Genomic DNA, 21,273 nt, shown 5'->3' with positions numbered 1-21,273 from the left:
TCGCGCAGACCGCACCGTGTTTGGCTCAATGCGTGAAGTATTCGTGCATTCTTGTAGGCGCTATCCGTTTCACGCTGACCGCAATGACCGCACTGTGTTTGATGCAATGCGCGAAGTATTCGTGCAGCCTTGTAGGCGCTAATATGTCTTACATGCCGATCGCCGCGCCGAGGGCTTCTCCTTTTTATCTCAAGTCCTCGTCATCATTGCTCTCCGCGCCGCCGCGCCGTTCCAGGCCAAATTGCGTGTTTGGTTTCTCTCTTAACTCGACTACTTAAAGGTGCTGTCTCTTGTATCACTAAAAGATGACAAAATCAAGAATTACTATACTCTCAGGAAATGAGAGATTATGTTGCCTTTTCTCGTTTGTAATATTTTTTTCTAAATCCGATATTTTCTTATACCTACATTTAAGAAAATTGCAAAATTTACCGCCATGGGCCGCGGCCCATGTGGCCACCCCCTTAATCCGGCCCTGGTAACCATTGCCGAGTAGTGCGGGCAACAAGTTTACCATTGACCTGATGTAAATAAGCTGCTGCGATGATAGAACTAATTCAAAGAAGAAGTAGCATCAACATGGGAATTTCTCGTAAAACCACTGCACTTAGAAGCGCGAATCTATTGCTCAGTACTTGGTACTCAAACGCCTCTTTCGCTACATCGCGTACCGCCTCACATTTTTTCTGGCATGTACACACCAACTCGCTTATCTGAGTTTATGAAGTTCAAACAATAAGTTAAACATCCAGTGCGGAATTATCCGATAACTTCCGACTCTATTTCCTGTTCTGACAAGTCTGCGTGCGGAACTCATCAACCGGGGTCACATAATATTGTTTGAATTCATTTGAGCCAGTGATATCGTGTAACTGTGCTGCAGCCGTTTCAACCCACTCACTGGGTCTCAACATTTTTTGCCCGCATCGGGAGGGCTGTCAAACTTTCCCACCTCTTAATAACTAAAAAAATAAAAAGCACGCACTATACATATACTGTTTCTTTCCATGCATATCGCAGACTTTTGGCAAATAAATGCCGTATAATGTATACGAATAGATCATGTCCGACTCATTATCTTCATCTATAATGTCTCCTTGCAGTACATACTGAGGAGTACTCACTGGAAAAAATTATTCGTGGAAACTCACTTTCCGACCTAACGCAAAAAAAAAAAAATAAAAAAAAAAAGGTACCGCACGCGCAGCATCATTTTCCAAGAATTTGAGAGGAGAGCGAGAAAATGTGGCATGAGGCGTATCATCAGTGTGCATTGAGCCGAGCATTTTACGAGGAATTCCTGCGTCAATCAATGAAATAGGTGTTACATCTGTGTTGAATTAATAGTATCATAGTAGCAGCTTTTTTATATCAGGTTTGTGGGAAACGCATTCCGCATTTGCAGGGCTATTGTAATTTTTCCGGGGCATTAAAACCATGCATTCGATTGAATGTGCGGCGCAGAAAATACAAAAACTTCTTTCCCGAAGGCATTGGCAGTGACCCAGTCAACCTAGTAAATTGACAACATCGTTAAGGCTTTATAGATGCGACTATGGTGCCAATTTCCCTTTGAAAATTCTTTATTTTACACGTGTTCCTCAGGTTAAATACTTTTCCATGCATGCTTTTTGATTCAGTGGCGAAGCGAATCATTGATTATCGATATTTCCCCATTTGAAGCTATGGGAAAGAATCGATTAGTTAGGTGTTTGTTGCGATGACAGAAGGTGATAAACAGAGGTGTTCGCAACGATCACCTAAATACTCGATTCTTTCCTATAGCTTAAAATGGGGAAATATCGATAATCGGTCATTCGCTTCGCCACTGAATCAAAAGGTATGCTTGGAAAAGTTTAACCTAAATCGATACCGCAAGAAATCCAAAATCGGCCCATCCTTGTCAAAAATACTGACACCTAAAAGGAGGAGGTAGAGCCCCCTTTCAAAAAATGTAAGTTCGCAAAATTGACGTAGAGACTTGGCAAAAAAAATATTTTCATAGTTATAACCGACCTCAAGAATTCCCAGCCAAATTCCATTCCCAGAGACTTCTCTTATGGGGCATAGGGGGAACTCTGAATTCGTGAATTTATTTGTACAGGATCCCCATGTACCCTATGTTCTTATCTCACTCTGTGTCATTCGAGGTGTAAACATCGTGCGATAGTTAAACCGAAGCGCCGAAATTGAGGCCGTCATATTGTCATATTGCTGACTGTCACAATAACGTTTGGTGTGCAATCCAACTCAAAGTAGATAATTGTCTTCTCTATGAACGGGATGTTTGAATTTATGCATCGAACAACGTTAACATCTCGGTTAGGAGTTTATTTTAGTACTTTTTGCTGCGCAAATCGTGTTCTACGTGAAATTTTGGCGAGGGAACATGTATCAGAATTCTTAAAGTCGTAACTTGTGATGTCTCCTGTTACAATGACGAGCGGAGACTTCATCAGAGACTTGAACGCAAGGATATAAAAGATAACCAAACCATGTTTTACATTTTCAACGGTTTGGAACGACATAGCCACGGTGACTTTGCACTGCAAAACAAAATTCATATTAGTCTACACGAAAAATTCATGGATTATTCAAATTTAGGGGCCCTTCCCCTGACCGCTTCACGGCCCAACCCCTTAAAGCGTTTCGCGCCTCAGGTGTCATGCGTTACTTAAATTCGTACTTTCCTGTACTTTTATGCCCTGAATTCATGAATGATCTAAAAAAAAATTGAAATTTCAATTTAAAGAGAGGGTTTGGGGGTATTTTGGCACCTGTAGTCTAGCCGTTTATCCCTGGATCACCCCGTAAATCGCTTTCCTGGGACGTGGCACCAACCGTGTCCATACACCAAGCCCAAGAAGCGAGCCTGAAATCGGACGGGGCCTCTCAAAAGCTGATTGCTGCCGGTGCCGCGTTTGTCGGATTCGGCATTGGTGCGACGACGAAGGGAGCTGTAGCCGAAAAAGGAGCGAGAATAAATTAAGAACTCATTGAGTCGGCGTCTACATGTTTAGCATTCCGCGTGGCTCTTCGCACCTGTCGTTGACGCCATCGCGAGGCAGCAGTGTGGCCGGCGCTTTCGGTTCGCGCCGGACGCTCTTTGCATGATTTACGACTTTGCGAACAGGGCGCAGCCCGCAGTGTTAGGTGACGGTTTGGAAGGATTAAGGAAGACGCCTGCACCCGCTGCAGATACCACCCGTACTGCATCGAAAGGTACCTCGATGGATCCTGCTCCGCTTCGCCGCGGAAAAGCAGTAATGACCAAATTTTGGAGATTGAATTTGCTTCTATTTGAGACGCGTTAAGCAGAAAGGAACCAAGCTACATCAGCCAATGCCAAAAATTGGAAAATTTAATGTATTCACATGAAAATGGTTGTGCCGATTTTTGTGCAAATTTCAGAGAATTTTCTGCATAGTACGAAGCAAGTTCCATAAAATTTTCAAAGGAATCCGCACACATGTTCTCTTGTAAAAACACAGGGTGTCCTGTTTATTTTTCTCCCCCCCTTCTCTTCCCTCCCCTGTTATAATATTAGCCGAAGTACCTTTTTCTAATCAGCACAAGACTTCTTTTATTCGACCTCATCGTGCAGATATCACGATGTTGATGTGTTTTACAAATTCAAGCGTTTTTTCCTATAAAATCAACCAAACGTCACGCACTGGAAAAACAAACACATTGGATCTAGATAGAGTCCAGACTCTTAAAAAGATCGACTAGAAAAAATATTCTTGATTCGATCGGATTTTTGCCTAAATCAAGAACCAAGCCTCTTAATTTGAGCGGATTTCCTTTTGATTTAAGCTTAAATCTGATTGAATCAAGAGTATTTTTCTGTCAATGTTTTCAAGAGTCTGGACTCTAGATCCAATGTGTTTTTTTTTTCCAGTGCGGACCTCCTTTATTGCGGCGAAAGTCATTAAAATCCTAGTTATGACCAAATCTGACTATGATTTGCCAATCACGCGTCCCGAAATCATCAACACACTTTCTATGAGCGGAAGTGACGTGCTCGAGTACTTCCACGTGCGTAGATAGAGGTCCCGTTTCGGTGGCGCTTGTGTGGCCGATGTGCGATGACGGCACTCGTTTCTCGCGGGTGGCGCGAGCGTGTGGGGTCCGCAACAGCTCCGACCAGCAACAGCCAACAACCCGTAACTTTGTGTCGTTGGATGTTGCGCATCGGGGTGGCATGCCGCGGCTTGTTTGCACACAATGCGATGAATTGAAAGCCTTAAAAGTAAGGGCTCCAATCACCACCTACTCGTTTTACGGTCTCGTTCACTTAACTGCAGCCCTTGCGTCTTGCAGCGTTGTCGCTCTCACTCCGCGCAGCGGTGATACTATGACACGACGGTGACGGTGGTTTCCAAGCATCTGGGTGGAATCATGATCCTTTTTCTGTAGCATTTTTTCAGTGTCGCACAGCTCATCGTGTTTATTTCTAGACATTTGACTGCCTTGTCCAAAAGCAGGATTCTGAATTTTTATATGGACTTTCTTAAGAGGAGGTTTTCCACAAACGCATTGGGATTTTGCCCCCCCCCCCCCAAATAAAAAAAAATTAACGCAAAGTGCGAACTTAAGTATGCTGTTACATTTCTTGAATGCACTGTTTATCTAAGAGAAATGTTGAACCAAAGTCAACTTCTAGAATCGCAATTCAGAAATTGAATGATTTCACAGGGGGAAAAAGAAACAGATATAAAAAAATTCCTTTACAATTTGTGCCCCAGTCAAAGGTAAAACTTGTCGACAGAGCCGGATTAAGGGGGTGGCCACATGGGCCGCGGCCCATGGCGGCAAATCTAGGGGGCGGCATAGGGGGGTTGGTATAAAAAATATTGGATTTAGAAAAAAAAAATTGGATTTAGAAAAAAAAAATTACAAACGAGAAAAGGCTACAAAATCTCTCATTTCCTGAGAGTATAGTAATTTTTAATTTTGCCGTCCTTCAGTGATACAAGAGACAGCACCTTTAATTGGTCTTTAAGAGAGACACCAAACACACGATTTGGCCTGGAACGGCGCGACTTCGGGAGAAATGATGACGAGGACTTGAGATGAAAAAGAGAAGCCCCCGGCTCGGCAATCGACATGTAACACATATTAGCGCCTACAAGACTGCACGAATACTTCACGCATTGCATCAAACACAGTGCGGTTATTGTGGTCAGCGTGAAACGGATACCGCCTACAAGAATGCATGAATACTTCACGCATTGCGCCAAACACAGTGCGGCCAGCGTGAAACGCATAGCGCCTACAAGACTGCGTGAATACTTCACGCATTGCGCCAAACACGGTGCGGTCGGTGCGGCGCGGCGGCGGAAGGTAAAATCATTAAACCAAATTTTGTTTTTGTTCTTTCATAATTTTTTCGCTCATATCTTATGAATGGAAGGCCTTGTCCATTAGAGATAGGTTTACGAAACTTGACTTTCGCGCGAAGTTCCGTGACCTTTTGCTAGTGGTGTTGACAGGGCTTTCCCCAAAAATGTGTTCAACACGCGTAAACGCGTCTTATGCAACCCTCCTCCGCTGGCACGTTCACTTGATGGTTTTTATTGATGTTTCAAAACGAATGAGAAGGGGGCGGCAAAATACAGGCGGCCCATGGGCGGCAAGTAGGTAAATCCGGCCCTGCTTGTTGATATCGAGTAAGTAATTGATGTCCATTGCTTAAGAGAGAGTACAAAAGCCTATACATTTTGCGATAAAATGAAGAAGGAGCTGACATTTTGAAACAACTTAAAGGAATTACGTGGTTTCGCACTTTGGCCATCAATATTTGATGAATGAATCGATGAATGAATGTATTAATTATTGTCTTGAACCAACAAGTTCTCAGTCGAGATAAAAAACTTCCATGAATCCAAGATGAAATCTCCAAGGTAATATTCAAAAGAACCACCGCTCTTAATAAAAAATCTCTATAAACCACAGATAAAAATGCGCTGCAAAATTATGCTGATAATGACAGAATTCGCCTAAGTTTATTGATTTCGTTACACTGTGTTACACGTGATGGCAGCGTTGCGCAGATTTTTCGGAAGGCACCTGACCCAAGCCGTAACCACAAGACGTGGCGTCATACGTCACAAAAATCGAGAGGAGCTTCCAAATATCGTTACCGCAAGATTCCTCCTCTCGGTCCGAAATCGAGAAGTATCTCCAACCGAAGACACAGCGGCAACGGCAACAGGAGGAAGGTGTAGTAATTACAAGTGCAGTTATCGTTGCGACTGGGAGCGCACACCTGCAAGTTGAAATCAATCTGTATCCATTGAGCTTTCCTTCGGCCCGAGCTTGGATTCCAGGTTTCCGTTCCGTCCGTTTAACGCTCCCAATGTCAAGGTGAAGCCGCAGCTTCCTGTTCCGAGGAGATGCGTCGATGCCAAACCAAGATCATTTCCAGCAGACTGACTATCAAAATTGATAGATAAAGCCATAGACAAAGAAGACAAACGGAAAATTGAGCGATCCTACCGGTTAAAAAAATTTGTTGTTATACACTAAGGTAGAAAACAAGAGACTATAACTAAAGGATCTCTCGTGGGTTGCTGTTCTATTTTATCATCGCAACCATCCATTTCCACCAATAGGATCGCCCCACCATTTAGGTTTGTCTTCTTTGTCTATCGTTTTGTCTATCAACTTCAACAAACAGCCCGCAGAGAGCTCAAATGAAACAAGCCAAATTGAATATTTAGAGAGGTAATAAGTCACTGAATATTCGATGTATTTTAGGGATGTGCATATAAAATTTTGAGACTGATAATGTAGGAGTCATCTCCAAATGGCATTACTTTGAACTTCGATATTTTGCGATTTGAAGCACATTTTAAACAAATCTACCACTGACGGTTACATTAAAATCTGATCACTTTTTAAATTTCTGTACCATAATATTATCACAACAAATTATTATAATTGCTAAAATTGAGTCTTATCTTACCCTCCCTCCATCGATGCATATTTTTCTCATTTAACATATGTACGTGATGTTTGCAGTGATTACCGTCACAAAATATACTCTTCTATTCGAATATGCAACACCGACAAGCGTGAACTGTCCGGTACACGTGCTGTGGCCCCTACCCTCTGACTTAACCTCCCTCTCCCGCAAAGAGTGTACCCGCCTTCCTGTGCTATGCCCAATCTGTAGCCACCCTTTCCGGCCTCGTACCTTTCACTCTCAGTCTCGTTGTAAGAAAGTATACTGAAACCGTTCAAACTTTGCGTGTAATTGGAGCCCTTACTATCTGTGCTTTATTATAATTAGAAGTGAGTATACTTAGGGAAGAGGGAGGTTGAAAAGTGAGAATAAACAGTTCCATTTTGAGCCGACACAGTATTGATACTTGCATTACCTTCTTTTTCCATACATACATATTCTCATGAAAAAAGCAAATAGTCATGCACGTGAACGCAAATCACTTTTTTCGACTAAAATAACTATATTTTTCACACTTTTGTCTTCATTTCAAATTCCCATCTTCCGCTTTTCTTTCTGAAAAGAGGGATATCGATAAGGCCGTTTTTGGGCCTATCCAAGGTGAATTTCCACACTTCTGCGATTTTTGACGCATTAAAGGTTTAAGTTTTGTGCAATGCATCATGGTTTGATCAATTCCTGGACCCGCAGGTCTAATACTATAGATTTGAAGTGGGCGTGAAGGCCGATTTGGGCGAAAATGGCATATTTTTCGGGTTTGCGGACAAATTCTAAAAAATCCGCATTTTTCGCCAAAGTCGGCCCACAGACCCGTTAGGGCTACCTAAAGATAGGAATTGACCAAAACATACAAAACATCCCGTAAAATTTAGACCTTCAAAGGAACAAAAAATCGTGAAAATGAGGAAATTCAGCTAGTTGGGCCCAAAATCGGCTCTTATCGATACCTCTCACCCCTCCTCTCTCCTCACGTGCCGCGGAAGGTTCACCTTGAATTTTCCAAAATTCTACCGTTTATATTTCTCCGTGTCAATTTCACGAGCATGAAAGTACAGCCAGGTTACACTTACCTTGGACTTGGCCTGCGTTCGCACAAGTTGGTCATCGGCCGGTGAAGAAGGGTCTGTTTCTCGAGGCGCGGGCGAGCAATGACTCCGTGTTGGAGAGCATCTACGGTGTCCTGTTCTCTGATTTCATCGGCAGTGCTTTTGTCTGGTGGCTCACTGCCGTGACGCGATTTGCTAGAACGATTATTTCTCGAGCACATCTAGCTGTTACGCTGCTCTGGTTACCCTATCATGTTAAGAAACTGGTTCGGATCGAGACTTTTCTTTAAGTCTAAACTGCACGTATTTCTCTAGATTATTCTGAGTTGAAGGATGTTTTAGCATAGTGAATTTACTGAGTTATCAGTAACACTATAGATACCACACTTAATAACCATGTTGCTGTGAGGACAATAATTGTATTGGGTTTCTTTTTCGTATTCCTTAATGGAAAATTTGATGTATTGTTGAACAGGGTGTATCCCAATACACCCGCCTGATCTGAACACACTCTCTCCTCAGTCTTGTACTTACTGATACTCAGAAGGGCTCAATTTTTTACTCTAATTAAATTTTCCAACTTTTTGGCCGTGCTTTCACCACACAATAGTGTGTACCCAGCACTATTTTGCCAGATTTTTTAGTATTTTTTTTCTTGTATTGTCAAACTAAGCAAAATCACCATTAACATGAATGCGGAGAACATGCATGCAGAAACATCCATCAATTAATGATCGACATCCTGGCCTGATAAAGCCCTACAAGTCGAAACCAATTTTTCGCCAACAGGTAGAAACGGATCCACCTCAATATCAGACAATTTCTTAACTTTTGTTGGGTAGGTGATTCTCTCGACTCACCAAATCGAAGCTCCGGAGTGCTCGCTAGCAGGTTTAAATGCATCGGTTTCCGAATCAGAAAATTACGTAACTTTTGCACTCTGGTGGTTAGGTGATTCCTCCAATTTGCTAAATTGGAGCCCGCCTCAATTGCCGCGAATAAATGGTTCGCCTCCGTTTCCCACGATCGGGAAATGCGCATTAAGGAATAAGAAGCCGTGTTGTGCATGCACGCATTGACCGCTCCTATTTTAAGCTGCACCGACCCCTCCTCCGCCCCCTCCCACATTCTGGAGGAGACGGGAAGTTGCAGTAGGCTCGCGTGCAGTGCAGTGTCTATGCAATTACTCAAGATCCTAATTCGACAGTACTTACATAGCCACGCCAACGTCGCCACACGCTGCCGTCAAGTTTCTTGAACTTTTCCGATGGATTTCCCAAAAAACGTGTCCTTAGTAAACGTGTCAAAGTAATTTTCAGTAATTTTCAAAATATTTCAGGGAGGGACAGTCATTTCCGAACGGTCCATTCTACGGAACGTTTTTACGTTTCCCAGAGCGAATACATGAAAATGTATACATCATCCTTAAAATCATCGAATATACAGATGGTCAAGTGCGAAACTACGTATTTCGTTTGAAACGGTATAGACTTCCTGTGATACTTCATTTTTTCAATTGAAAATTAGTTAACTTAATTTCTTGAAAATTTCCTTGATTTTTCTTCTTCATCAGCAGAATATTCCGTATAGAGATGTCAAGTCATATAGTTAACTTGTTTTTCCTCGATATAAAATAGAATAGGAGCAGAGATCTTGGAACACCACAATGGAGATACGTGGTTTCACACCTTAGCCATCGATATCTTCTTCAATAGGCATCTGAATTATCCTGTCGCTACCCAATTATCTGCGGTTTATCGAAGTTCGTCCCACAAATGGACGGCGCCAAGCAGAAAGGAACCAAGCCATATCAGATATTTCAAAATTCATTTCGGCAGTTTATAACTTTTCACTTAAAAACGGTTTTGCGGATTTGTGTGCGAATCACAGTGAATTTTCTGCACAGAGCGAAGCAAAGTCGCTAAGATGTCCAAAGGAATCCACCTAAACGATCGCTCTTGTGAAAAACTAAATTGCCCAGTTAAATTTGGCAACAGCTGATGTGGCTTGGTTCCTTTCTGCTAAACGTGGTCCAAACGATGCATACGTCTTTCTTATATGAGACCAGTTCTAAGAACTTGACTAAACCCCCAGCATCAAATTTCTAACACTGGAAAAAAAACACATGGGATCTAGAGTCCAGACTCTTGAAAACATTGACAAGAAAGAGGACTCCTGATTCAAGCAGATTTAAGCTTAAATCAAAAGGACATCCGCTCTAATTAAGAGGCTTGCTTCTTGATTTAAGCTTAAATCTGATTGAATCAAGAGTATTTTTTCTTGTCGATATTTTTAAGAGTCTGGACTCTAGATCCAATGTGTTTTTTTTTCCAGTGAACGATCGAAAGACGGCCTCATCATCCGTCTTTTTGGTGTCCTTAACGTGACCGGAAGCCCCGTGCGCTGAAGGGAGCCCGCGGGACAAAAAAAAACGGACTTCAGCACTTCCCGGGAGCCACCCCTCTGCCCTCTCCTCCTCGGTACGCACAGTGTCTGACCCCGCGACCTTACTTCCGCAAAGCACCCGCAACTTTCAAGTATACTCGACCACGTTACGCCCATTATGATGCGTTATGCCTCCTCGAAATTCCTCAAAATCAGCTAATTTTTGCGACCCCTCAAACCCAGAGACAAGCAGCTCATTAATAGCTCCCTCGGTTGGTGTCAGGTGTACTGCTGCATTAAGGCAAAACACCGTATAAAAATTTACGTGTTGGCAAATTTCCCCTTTTAAAAATTGTGTTTTCGAAGGAAATTATGCATTTTTTTCCTTGAAACTTTCAGGTATTTTATATTAAATTCTGAACAAAATTTTCCAAAAAATGGGATGAAAAATATTCACAACTTTCCTAATATATCCGTGTTTTATCAAAGGAAATTTGGCAACTCCTGAAGGTTCATAAGGCTTTTTTCCTTAGCACGGAAGCGTAGTCGTGTCATCAGCGCCGCTGCATTTCCGGTCGCGTGCGCGTGCGTACTGCGGGGTTGTCAAATCTGACTTCGAATCCCGCAGAGTTGACGTTCTTTTTCCATCTCCTCTGGGGATGAGCGATGGCACGTGAAGGGCGGATAGATGCTCTTTTCGCGGTATCATAAGAATTCTTAAGGGCTGCGACCCTCGAGTCCCTAGTCCCTCTGACGCGGTGCCGCCGTATCAGTCCACTTCATCACGCACTTGCTCTCCTTTGCATGAGCCTCACGATAATGAATCAGCCCAAACAATCCCTATCTCAATGATGGTTGATCTCAATATTGCATATCCCAAAAAATGAAGGCCCCTCAACTTCCTTCCCAAAGACGCAGCGCGCGCACGACACACGAGGCGCGACGCACAGTGGATCGAGTCAATTAAAGAGGTCAGACAGAATTTTTGACTAAAACTGCAAATTTCGATGTTTATTTCGTCTTATTTTAAATTACAAGGAGCGCTCCAAGCAGGAAATTTTACGAGGAAACCAATGTAACCACTTTTAGAACCTCAAAATTTTGAATAAACGGAATTATAAGCCTTTAAAGTTTCCAAATTTTGTCCGACTTCGCCTACTAACTCGGTCCATTGTGCGACGTACCTCACTGAATTGCGAACAAGACTTCGTTACTAAAGAAGTGAGAGGAGAACATTTGCTCCTCATGATGAGGTGTATGTACATAACGCGTTGAACAAGATACCCGAGATGCGTGACGCCGTGACGCGTGACGCGTTCAGCAAGATAGCTGATTAAACTACGCTTATTTGTTAGAAAAAAAAATGCCAAGCAATAGAATATTTACATTTGCTTCAAGCGGACCCAGACACTTTGAACGGAAAGGGGTGGAAGGGGGGTCCAGGGGCCTCCCTCAATAAAATTTCGAAATTTTAAAGCATCTAATAGCAGTTTGAGTCAGTTTCGTCACTAATAATTAACAAATATAATTATATCCTTTTCCTCTTCTTTCCTCTCGTTTTCTTCCTCCTTTTTTCGGGCGAACCCAAGGGGGGGGGGGGGGGGGGCACGTCCCCTACGCCCCACGATGGATCCAGTCAATCGGAAAAGTTGGACAAAATTTGGAAAGTTTAAACGCTTATAACTTCCTTTATACACAACTTTGAAGTTCTAAAAATGGTTCCATTGGATTTTTCGTGTTTTAAACTTCAAGAAGCACCCCTCTTAGTTTAAAATGTGACGAAATAAACATAATAATTGGCAGTTTTAGTCGAAAATTTCATGTCCGACCTCTCCAATTGATTCGATCCACTGCGCGCCCCCTCTGGATCCGCTTACGACACGATAAATGTATTTTTCAATCCCTTTATTTCTTCTTTCTGAAAAGCTCATAGGTCGGTTTTCTTTCTGTTACAGGGTATAGTTTGGGGGCGGGCCTTCAAACTGACCGGTGACCTAGCGCTTCACTACCTCAACGACCGAGAGTGCAAACTCGGTGGATACACGACCCTCCATCTTGACTTCTACCCCAAGCCAGACGCACTCTTATCGGATTCAACAGACTCGATTTCAACGTCAACGTCCACGTCATCCGAGTTTAGTTCCACGTCATCAGAAATCTCTGCGTCAGATTCTTCGTCAACAGGGCTCAGTTCTGCGACGACGGAGCACTCGACGTCAAATTCAACGACAGTACACTCTACGCCTAGTTCAACCGAGGGCTCTGAAACGACAGCGATCTCTGTATTAAATTCTGCGTCGAGTTCGAAGCCGTTCAAAGCGCTAGTCTTCATTGCCACGCCGGCCAACGATCTGTGGCTCGGCGAGGCACCCCTCAATGACATTGCCGACCATATCGTCGGCTGCAAAGGCCAAAGCGGTTACAACGTAGAATATGTTTTGAGGTAAGTTAGGATTTTATTTTCTTCGGTTAGATAAGAGTTAATGAGTCTCTCTCTGAGTGTAGTGTTTTCCTGATGAGTGTATAGGCACGACATCAAACGTTTGCACGAAAAATATTATTCGTTTGTAAAAACAAAGGTAAAGTAGTGCTGGGATTACATTATTTTGCGAAAAGACATAAAATTCCAAAAATTTCAATCCAAGTCAAAAATTTGAGCTCTAATGAGGAAGTAAAAGTACAGCTCAGGCACACGGAGAAAAAAACTTCGTGCGTGGGACCCGAAGTTGAGGTCATATGGATTGCTGAAGCTTTCGGATCACGTGTCTAAAAACTTGAGGTCCAGCTGCCGAAGTTCGGGTCAGACATCTGAAGTACTTCGATGTATACCGGAGGGTTCGGGTATACATCTGAAATACTCCGGTACATACCGAAGTGCCTCGATGTCTGGCCCGAACTTCGGCAGCTCGACCTCAAGTTTTCGGATGTGTGATCAGAAAACTTCAGAGATCCATATGACCTCAACTTCGGGTCCCATGCACGAAGTTTTTTTCTCCGTGTGTAAGGGCAAGACTTTTCTTTCACTAATTCTATCTATTAATAACACCCTAAATGCGTTACTCCAGTTATCTAGTTTTTCTTTTTCTCTTTCTTTTTTTTTGTAAAGAAAAAATACTCTGCGTGGATATCAATTTGATTCCGGGGTGGTTTTCATAGATTTGAATCCCACAAGTTTCATCATTCTCAGACTATATTTTCTCAGAAATATATATGTAAATACCAAAATTCAAAAGCTCATATGAGCTCTTGCAAATTACTACTTTGACTTCTATGGACGAAATTTTTTACCCATTTTTAGAAGTGTGGCGAGTTCATAGATTATATCACGGAGAAAAAAACTTCGTGCATGGGACCCGAAGTTGAGGTCGTATGGATCTCTGGAGTTTTCTGATCACGCATCCGAAAACTTTGAGGTCTAGCTGCCGAAGTTCGTTTCAGACATCGAGGCACTTCGGTATGTACCGGAGTACTTCAGATGTGCGACCCGAACCCTTCGGTATGTATCGAAGTACCTCAGATGTCTGATCCGAACTTCGGCAGCTGAACCTCAAGTTTTTAGATCCGTGATCCGAAAACTTCAGAGATCCATGACCTCAACTTCGGGTCCCACGCACGAAGTTTTTTTCTCCGTGTACGATTTTTGCGCTTCATCAAATGGATTGCATTTTGCAAAAAGGAACCACTAGCATTGCAATGATGCTAAGATTGTGTAACTTCATCTTTTGCAATAAAATTGCGGAAATCGTGAAAAACTATGAAATTTAGTTGGTAATTTTTGTCTTAAATTTACAGTTTTTAGCGAGTAAAATAGAAACTATTAATGGATAATCGGGTTTTTCTTCCAAGACAAAAGAAGTTGCACAATCTTAGCAACATTGCAATGCTAGTGGTTCCTTTTTGCAAAATTCAATCCAAATGATATCCTTGCTATCATCACTTTGTTTCCAGGTTGGCACACTTCATGCACGAGCACATCCCGGAGGCGAAAGACAACCACCTGTTCACCCTGGAGTACCTGCTCCTGAACAAGATCGAGGCAGCCAACCTGTGCCTGAACGAGATGATGGGTACCAAAGCCACCGCCGGGAGCGCCGGCTCATCCCGAGGGACCACCGACACCGCCCTCCCGGCGCCGCCTCAGGCCAGCTACCAGTTCTCAGCCCGGGTCCCCTCCAAAAAGCTCCGCTGCCTCAATATTTGAGTCTTGGTCTTCCCTGGGGGCTGAACTCCAGGACTCATCACCCGCTAAAAGCTTCGTAGAAGCTCCAAGCTCCGTGCTGCTTGGCCAACGAGTGCCTTCGGCCTCATCGCCTCCGCGAAAGTCCAAAGAGCTTTCTCGCGGGTCGAGAAAGTTCTCCATCCATATTCGTCTCGTTGCATTCGTTACAGGGATCAATTTTTCAAAAATCGTCTCCAGCGCCACTCGAGAGATGAAAAACCCGCATTCTTTCCGGTCAGTTACACCTTTCACAGAATCGTATAATGGTTGAATAGTTGGACTGCATTTTGCAATTTGGGACTATAAATTCTGGCTCTATTGGAAAAACACTAATGTGCATAGGGAAGCTACTGGCACACTCGTTGTTTTTAAACCGGGCTAGAATTTATTGTTCCAAATTGCAAAATGAAGTCCAATTCCAATAGCGATCCGTCCAAACTCTTATACCACGATGAAGTGATTTGATTAACATGGTGATTGACAGCATCTGGTGCATACCGTGGTTCCTTTCTGCCGTGCTAAGAAAAAACGCCGTTCGAACCTTCGTCATTTGCCAAATTTCCTTCGATCAAGTACGAATTTCCAGGAAAACGTGTGAATATTTTCCGTTAAATTTTAAGAAAATTTTCTTTTAATTTGATCTGTATCATCTGAAAATTTGAAGAGAAAATATTCATAACTCCCCTCAAAAATAAATATTTTATCGAAGAAAATATGGCAACTCTCAACTGTTCTTATGGCATTTTTCCTGAGGAAGTGGACCCTGTATTGACAAATTTATCACAAGGTCGAAAAAACCATGATATGCGCAGCAAGCGGACATCCATCATACATCGTGTATTTCGATAAGCTTATTCTGGTTATATCAAACGTAGAAATTTGACACCCTAGCAGATCTTATTGGATTTGATTTTTAAGATTCAAGCATCTAAAATTCTATGAATAGCGCTATTGACTCATTGCTGATCCATCGGGAGGCAAAGTCTGAAGTTCGGCACAGTTCTTTCACGTGACGTATACAACGTAATTAATAGTCCAACTGTGGGTCAATGTAATTTTGCAGCATCAATTTAAAAGAAACAAAAGAACACTGCAAAACTTTATAATTTTTATTCATAATTACTGTAAAACAGCTGAATTCCTATATTATGGAGATATTAATGCACATGATTATCATTGGATCCCTCCCGCTTTTATTTTCCCGTTGAAAATGTTCGCAATTTTTAAAATTGAACCATGGAAGATTCCTGTTCGGAAAATTACTAAGCGGATTTGTCATGATCTAATTTCAAATATTCTCGAAAATTGTAAAAGTGTTCTTGAGATGTGTCGATTTTTTGGGAGCTCCTTGGTTGGAAATGTTGTATCATGTATTTTAGAAGATAATTGACATCTGATGAGCACAGAAGGACAATGCAAACGACGCTGTTTGACGCTGTTCAAATGAAATAATATTTTCTTAAAATATTTTTTTTAAACAACGGTACATGAGACCTTTGACTTCGCAGGATTTTTACTTTCATTCATCACATTAAGGATCGACTACGCTAAAATACCTATTTTATTGAAAGCTAAGGATCCGTAAAGAGCATAAACTTCTCCAAGAAGAAGACTGAAGTGGCATTGTCTATTTTCCTTCTTAGCATGAGCTGTGATTAAAAAAATTAAATAAAAATGGAAGAATTTGTGAATCTGAGGATAAGTATTCATAATGACCAGAACCTGTCTAAATACGCCCAGCTAAAAATGTATCCCATACAAGTATTCAAATCATTTACATCCAGAGCATACAATTCTTTTTGTCCAACTGACTCGATGGTAGGCCAAAAAATGCTATTTCTGCTCGTAAAATAACGATGATTCTCGCTGAATTCCTCCCAGCACTTTGAGGTGACGCAAACCTCCGCTCCGCTACATACGCTACTTTTGAAAATACACCAAGAACTTTTCACTTTCCTGGACAAAATGTCCGTCATTATATCGGGAGTCTGTTTGGGCTTTACGCATATTTAGACTTAGCAAACACTTGTCTTGATACTGCTACATCTATTTGGGTAAATCTTCATCACAGACCTTCCATTTTTAAAAGAAAGAAATTATGATGATATCGTGCTTTAGACTTCCAATATTTTCAGACGATCTATTTGTAGGTGATTAAATTGTTGATTTTGTGGTCGTTATTATGATTTTTGACTTTTTCTTAGTTTTGATAGCTTCGCTTAAAGACTTTAATCTTATTTTTGCGTAACCGTATATATTTTTTGATCCAAAAACTGTGAATATTGTACCAATTTATTTTTCTTTAAATGTTTGTACGCTAATGCTACTCAAAGTTGTAAATTGGATGACATGTTTTTTATGAATTCCTCACAAACAGCTTTATAGTTTTCATGTTATTTTTTTACTTACCTACTCAAGATCTTTTGGTCTGTTTCTCTAAAAAGTAAGTTTGAGTCCCAACTTAAGGGCCCTCATCTATTGTCTGCCTCTTGATTACCCACGCTATCTTTTTATTTTTATATTTTTCTTTTTGGTTTTGCTTCCCAACCAGATTGCTTAGCCGCTTTTCATTGAGTTTCCATAATTTTCCAAAGAAGCGTATCAGAAGCACCACATTTCTTCTTAATTTTCCCTTCATTAACTACTCGCTTACCTGCAACTAGTTATTGAAACAACAAACGTTCTAAAAATACGAAGAAAAGGTTCGCAATTTCACTGAAAACTCTTATCATTCTTTACCTTCCTGAATCGCGTATATTTACGTAGTTGAGCTGTCACAGTAAAGTCTATCTTATCCTAAGTGAGACTTTTGTCAGCATTGGGGTAAGATCGCTTAAATTATACGCTCAAATGAAACGTTCTCCAAATTTTATTTTAATTTTTTAGCACCGCTAATATTTCTTTGGGTCCTAATTCAGCTTACTTTTTCTCCTTTTCTGAATGCAGAGGCTGTAGTTCCGTAGGTATTCGATAACGTCCTTTTATTAGTATGACCGATCTTGGAAGGTGTGCGAGGAGGAGTTTTTTCCTATAAAGTTTTAGCACTTTTGATCAAAACCGAAAGATTACCTGAAACGTTTACACAGCGGCCCAGAAAACATATAATGATGCCAAATTCCACTAGTGTAAGTAAGACTGCAAAATTAGAAAATTCTTGTAATTCATTTATTCTTGATCTTGAAGTTCGATTTCTTGAATTCCGTGGAGAGAAACCGGATTTCTCGTTTTTTTCCCGGAGTATTACGTATCTTCTGATGAAAAATAAGCATGACCTAACGCTTAGGCCTCATTCATCCTTAACGCACAGCACCTCGGATCAAAAATATTTCAATTTTTCCTCCTTCTTTTAAAAAATTAATTCGATAAATAAATCTTCAAACGAAAGAAAACAAACAGAGGGTATTCCGAAACTTTATAAAACTTCGTTTACTCATTTTAAAAAAATTCCGTCGAAGGAATGACTATCAGACGCTTAGGCGCAAGGGTTGTGTTTGTACTCGTTCCTTAAACGTTAAGGTCTCCCCCTTAGCCATAAGAATTACGTTGGCGAGGAGGCTTTAAAGATTGAGAAGAGAGGAGAATATGACCCGCAGACACAACAATAGCGGAAGGGTAAAAAAGAAGGAAGCAAACAAACACACTGTACCCCAGTGATATTCTCGTGTTAGTTGATATATCATTACACCATTACACAAACAACCCATTTTGTATCTCAATTTAACGATTAATAGATACTGCCATGAATACCTTTGATATACCTTTCCTATGCTTCGCGCCTGTGCGGAGTTTCTTGTTCAAAACATGTCTAAGGCCCCTCCTTCCAATTCAAACGTACTTACATGAAAAGCACCATCCCACGATATTTTTAAAATTTTTAGGATTGCGACTGACGCTTTCACTTTTTCCTACTCCTCTGTACAACGGAAGTGATTACTCGCGTCCCAAATTTCTATTTTGAGGACTTTTTTGTAACGTCTGTATATTTCTGTAATTATTTTGTAAATTCTCTAGCGATAAGTCCTTGTTCCCCTTTTTTCTACATTGTTTGTACATAACCAAAATATTGTGATCAAATAAAATATTTTACTTTTACTTCGATGTTTTGTTCAAGAGCCCTAACGCAATTTAGCAGAAAGGCACCAACTCACATGTTTAAGAGGAGTGAGTTATAAATCATTTCAAACTCAAAAAGCACACTCAATTATCATATTAGAAAACCATAACTCACAAATAATTTTCATTATGCCAAATCTTGACTCAAGGCTCATTATTTACATCAAATTTGTTAGAAGAAGAAACTTAAACCGCTTTTTTGATGTTATAATTTGATGTCACTTGGTTTCTTTCTCTCAATAGTCCATTTCAACACTTTCCATGAAAAATTCACCCCGAAAATGTTTTGCAATTGACTGCTACTTGAGCTGTTTACGACGTAAAACTTAGTAGAGTATGCTTTACGAAAATCATTATGACGCCTGAATGCAACTATTCGGGCTCCAAGGACGTCTATGTTGCATACGCACGTAAGTGAAGGCGATTTGATTCATAGACACCAACCGCCTGTCGCGATTTTAGACGGACTGAAACGTCTAAATAACCTTCATATGCGCACTGAGATTGTGGGAGAGCAAAGAATAAGAAATGTTTGAAGGGCCGAAAAGTTTGTAGTAAGTTGAATTTGGAAAGTTATAGAATTTACAAAAGAGGAGTCACACTTGTGCCAGAAGGGCCAGAGAGGGCACATCGTACATGTACGGGTCAGATGGTAAAGGACCAAGATTTTGGGGCAGCGCAAGCTTTTATGGACTTGCTGACGTCACAGGTGGGGAGAGAACAAGTCTACACGCTATTGGCTGGCTATAATCAGTGGAGCTATCAGCTGCAAGTTCAGTAATTAAATTAATGGGCGATTGTAGGAGATAGCTGGGTGATAGAAGTAAAAAAGAGAAAAATGGACAAAATCCAGCCATCCCTAATGAGTTAGTGAATATGCATGAGAAATTTATAAGTTTAAGAAAGTAACAAGTTGCAGGTAATTCAATACCTGTGACACCGCCTCACCAGCGGCGCTCTTGCTCTTTGGAGCGAGTCAATAAGACGAGTCATACAAAATATGAAAACATTAAAAGCTCAAATCGATGTTTATACAGAACGTAGAGGTTTTGAAGCGGTTTCATTGATTTTCTCGTAGAATTTCATTCGAGGAGCACCCAATACATTTTATAATGTGAAGAAATTGACATCGAAATTTGCAGTTTTAGTCGAACATTTTTTGACCGACCTCTGTTAAAGGCTTGTTTATTGTGCGGTAGGCTTTGCTGTATCGACACATCGGGATATCAAAATTGAAGCACAAAATATATATACTCACATCTTACGCCTGTATGCAACTATTCGTGCCAAGGAGATGTCTTCGTAGTATAATTAGGTAGTTAATTAATGTATTTATAGTAATTCAGCACCCTAGGCTATTGACGCCTTTACAAAGAGTATACACGAACAATTGAAAAGGATTTTGCCATTTTGGGTCTTATAGCGAATAAGTTCGCCGTTGGCGCCGCGCCGCGAGCGAAGTGGGGAGTGCCTGGACAGTTAAAACGCCTTCGCTTCCGTGCGTAGGCAACACTGATATCCAAGGAGCCCGAATAGTTGCATCAAGGAGGTAAAATAATTCGTCGCATTCAACACTAACTATAAAGGCGCTTTCCTTGTGTCTATTATGCCGTGCCATAATTCCAGCGTTGCCTAGTGTGCCGATGAAGTACTATCACTGATTTTTATCGCGACATCGTCAATTTCTTGAGTAATGCATTAGTTGTTTGAATATTTGACAGCGTTGCCGTCCTAACCTGTGGGCTGCGGCCCCTGCCCTCTCTGAGCTAAGAACGGCGAAAGCGGAAATGCATGCATCTCAACCTATTTTTATTTTTTTTTTTTCGCTGAAGAGTTAGAAAAAAGTCCAGTCAGAAATGCAAATCTACGCATACGGGTATATAATTCAGAGCCTGGGGCGGCAAGACCCAAAGTTTGTAGAAAATATGTCTCGCGTTACTGATTGCTTCAGGATCATAGAATCGGAGCATCAATTGACTGAGTTCATAAAAAAACGAATCAATGATGAAGTATTTAAAAGTTATAGCCGCCGCACTGTGGATCGAGTCAGTTACTGAGGTCAGTTTATTTCGTCACATTTTAAAGTTCGAGGGGTGCTTGTAGAAGAAAATTTCTCTTGAAAACCAATGGAACCACTTTTAAAGCCTCAAAGTTTTGTATAAATGGAGTTACAAGCGTTTAAAGATTCCGAATTTTGTCCTACCTCTCCTATAGACCTGGTGCACTGTGCGCCGGGAGCTGGAAGTGAAGGACCACGCAAAGCAGCAAAAAGCAATCCGGAATGCAGCGCTTAGGTTTACGTAAAGGAAACCTATCTTATTTTTCTAATAAAAAATCGAATAATTTCAAAGGTTTGAATCTAATTGAAGTTGGCAAATCCTCAGACGCATCACTAAACTTGAAAACAAATTCTTGAGAGTCGGCCTGGTGGATATCCAGATTTCACGGGTATACAAGAAATTAATTATTAATTTTTCACTCCCCTTGCGGGTGGAGAAAGTATTGTTACCCCCCTCCCCCCCCGCCGAAAAAAATCGTAA

The 21,273-nt window shown here is 41.3% G+C and overlaps 1 protein-coding gene across 2 annotated transcripts in view; it reads left to right on the top strand.

Annotated features, from left to right (window-relative positions):
* LOC109039013 (glutathione-specific gamma-glutamylcyclotransferase 1) overlaps positions 1-18,712 on the top strand; it is a 56,872-nt gene extending 38,160 nt beyond the window's left edge. For both annotated transcript variants that reach the window (XM_019054328.2, XM_019054327.2), the window contains 2 exons: positions 12,357-12,844; positions 14,350-18,712. In XM_019054328.2, coding sequence (XP_018909873.2) covers positions 12,357-12,844; positions 14,350-14,602 — 741 coding nt within the window. In that variant the 3' untranslated portion in view covers positions 14,603-18,712. The remainder of the gene's footprint in view (positions 1-12,356; positions 12,845-14,349) is intronic.
* Positions 18,713-21,273: the final 2,561 nt, after the last annotated feature.

Source organism: Bemisia tabaci, chromosome 4 (genome assembly GCF_918797505.1).
Source record: "Bemisia tabaci chromosome 4, PGI_BMITA_v3".
Taxonomy (NCBI): domain Eukaryota; kingdom Metazoa; phylum Arthropoda; class Insecta; order Hemiptera; family Aleyrodidae; genus Bemisia; species Bemisia tabaci.
The sequence above is the reverse complement of the archived record's forward strand: the minus strand, read 5'-3'. Positions and strand labels throughout refer to the sequence as shown.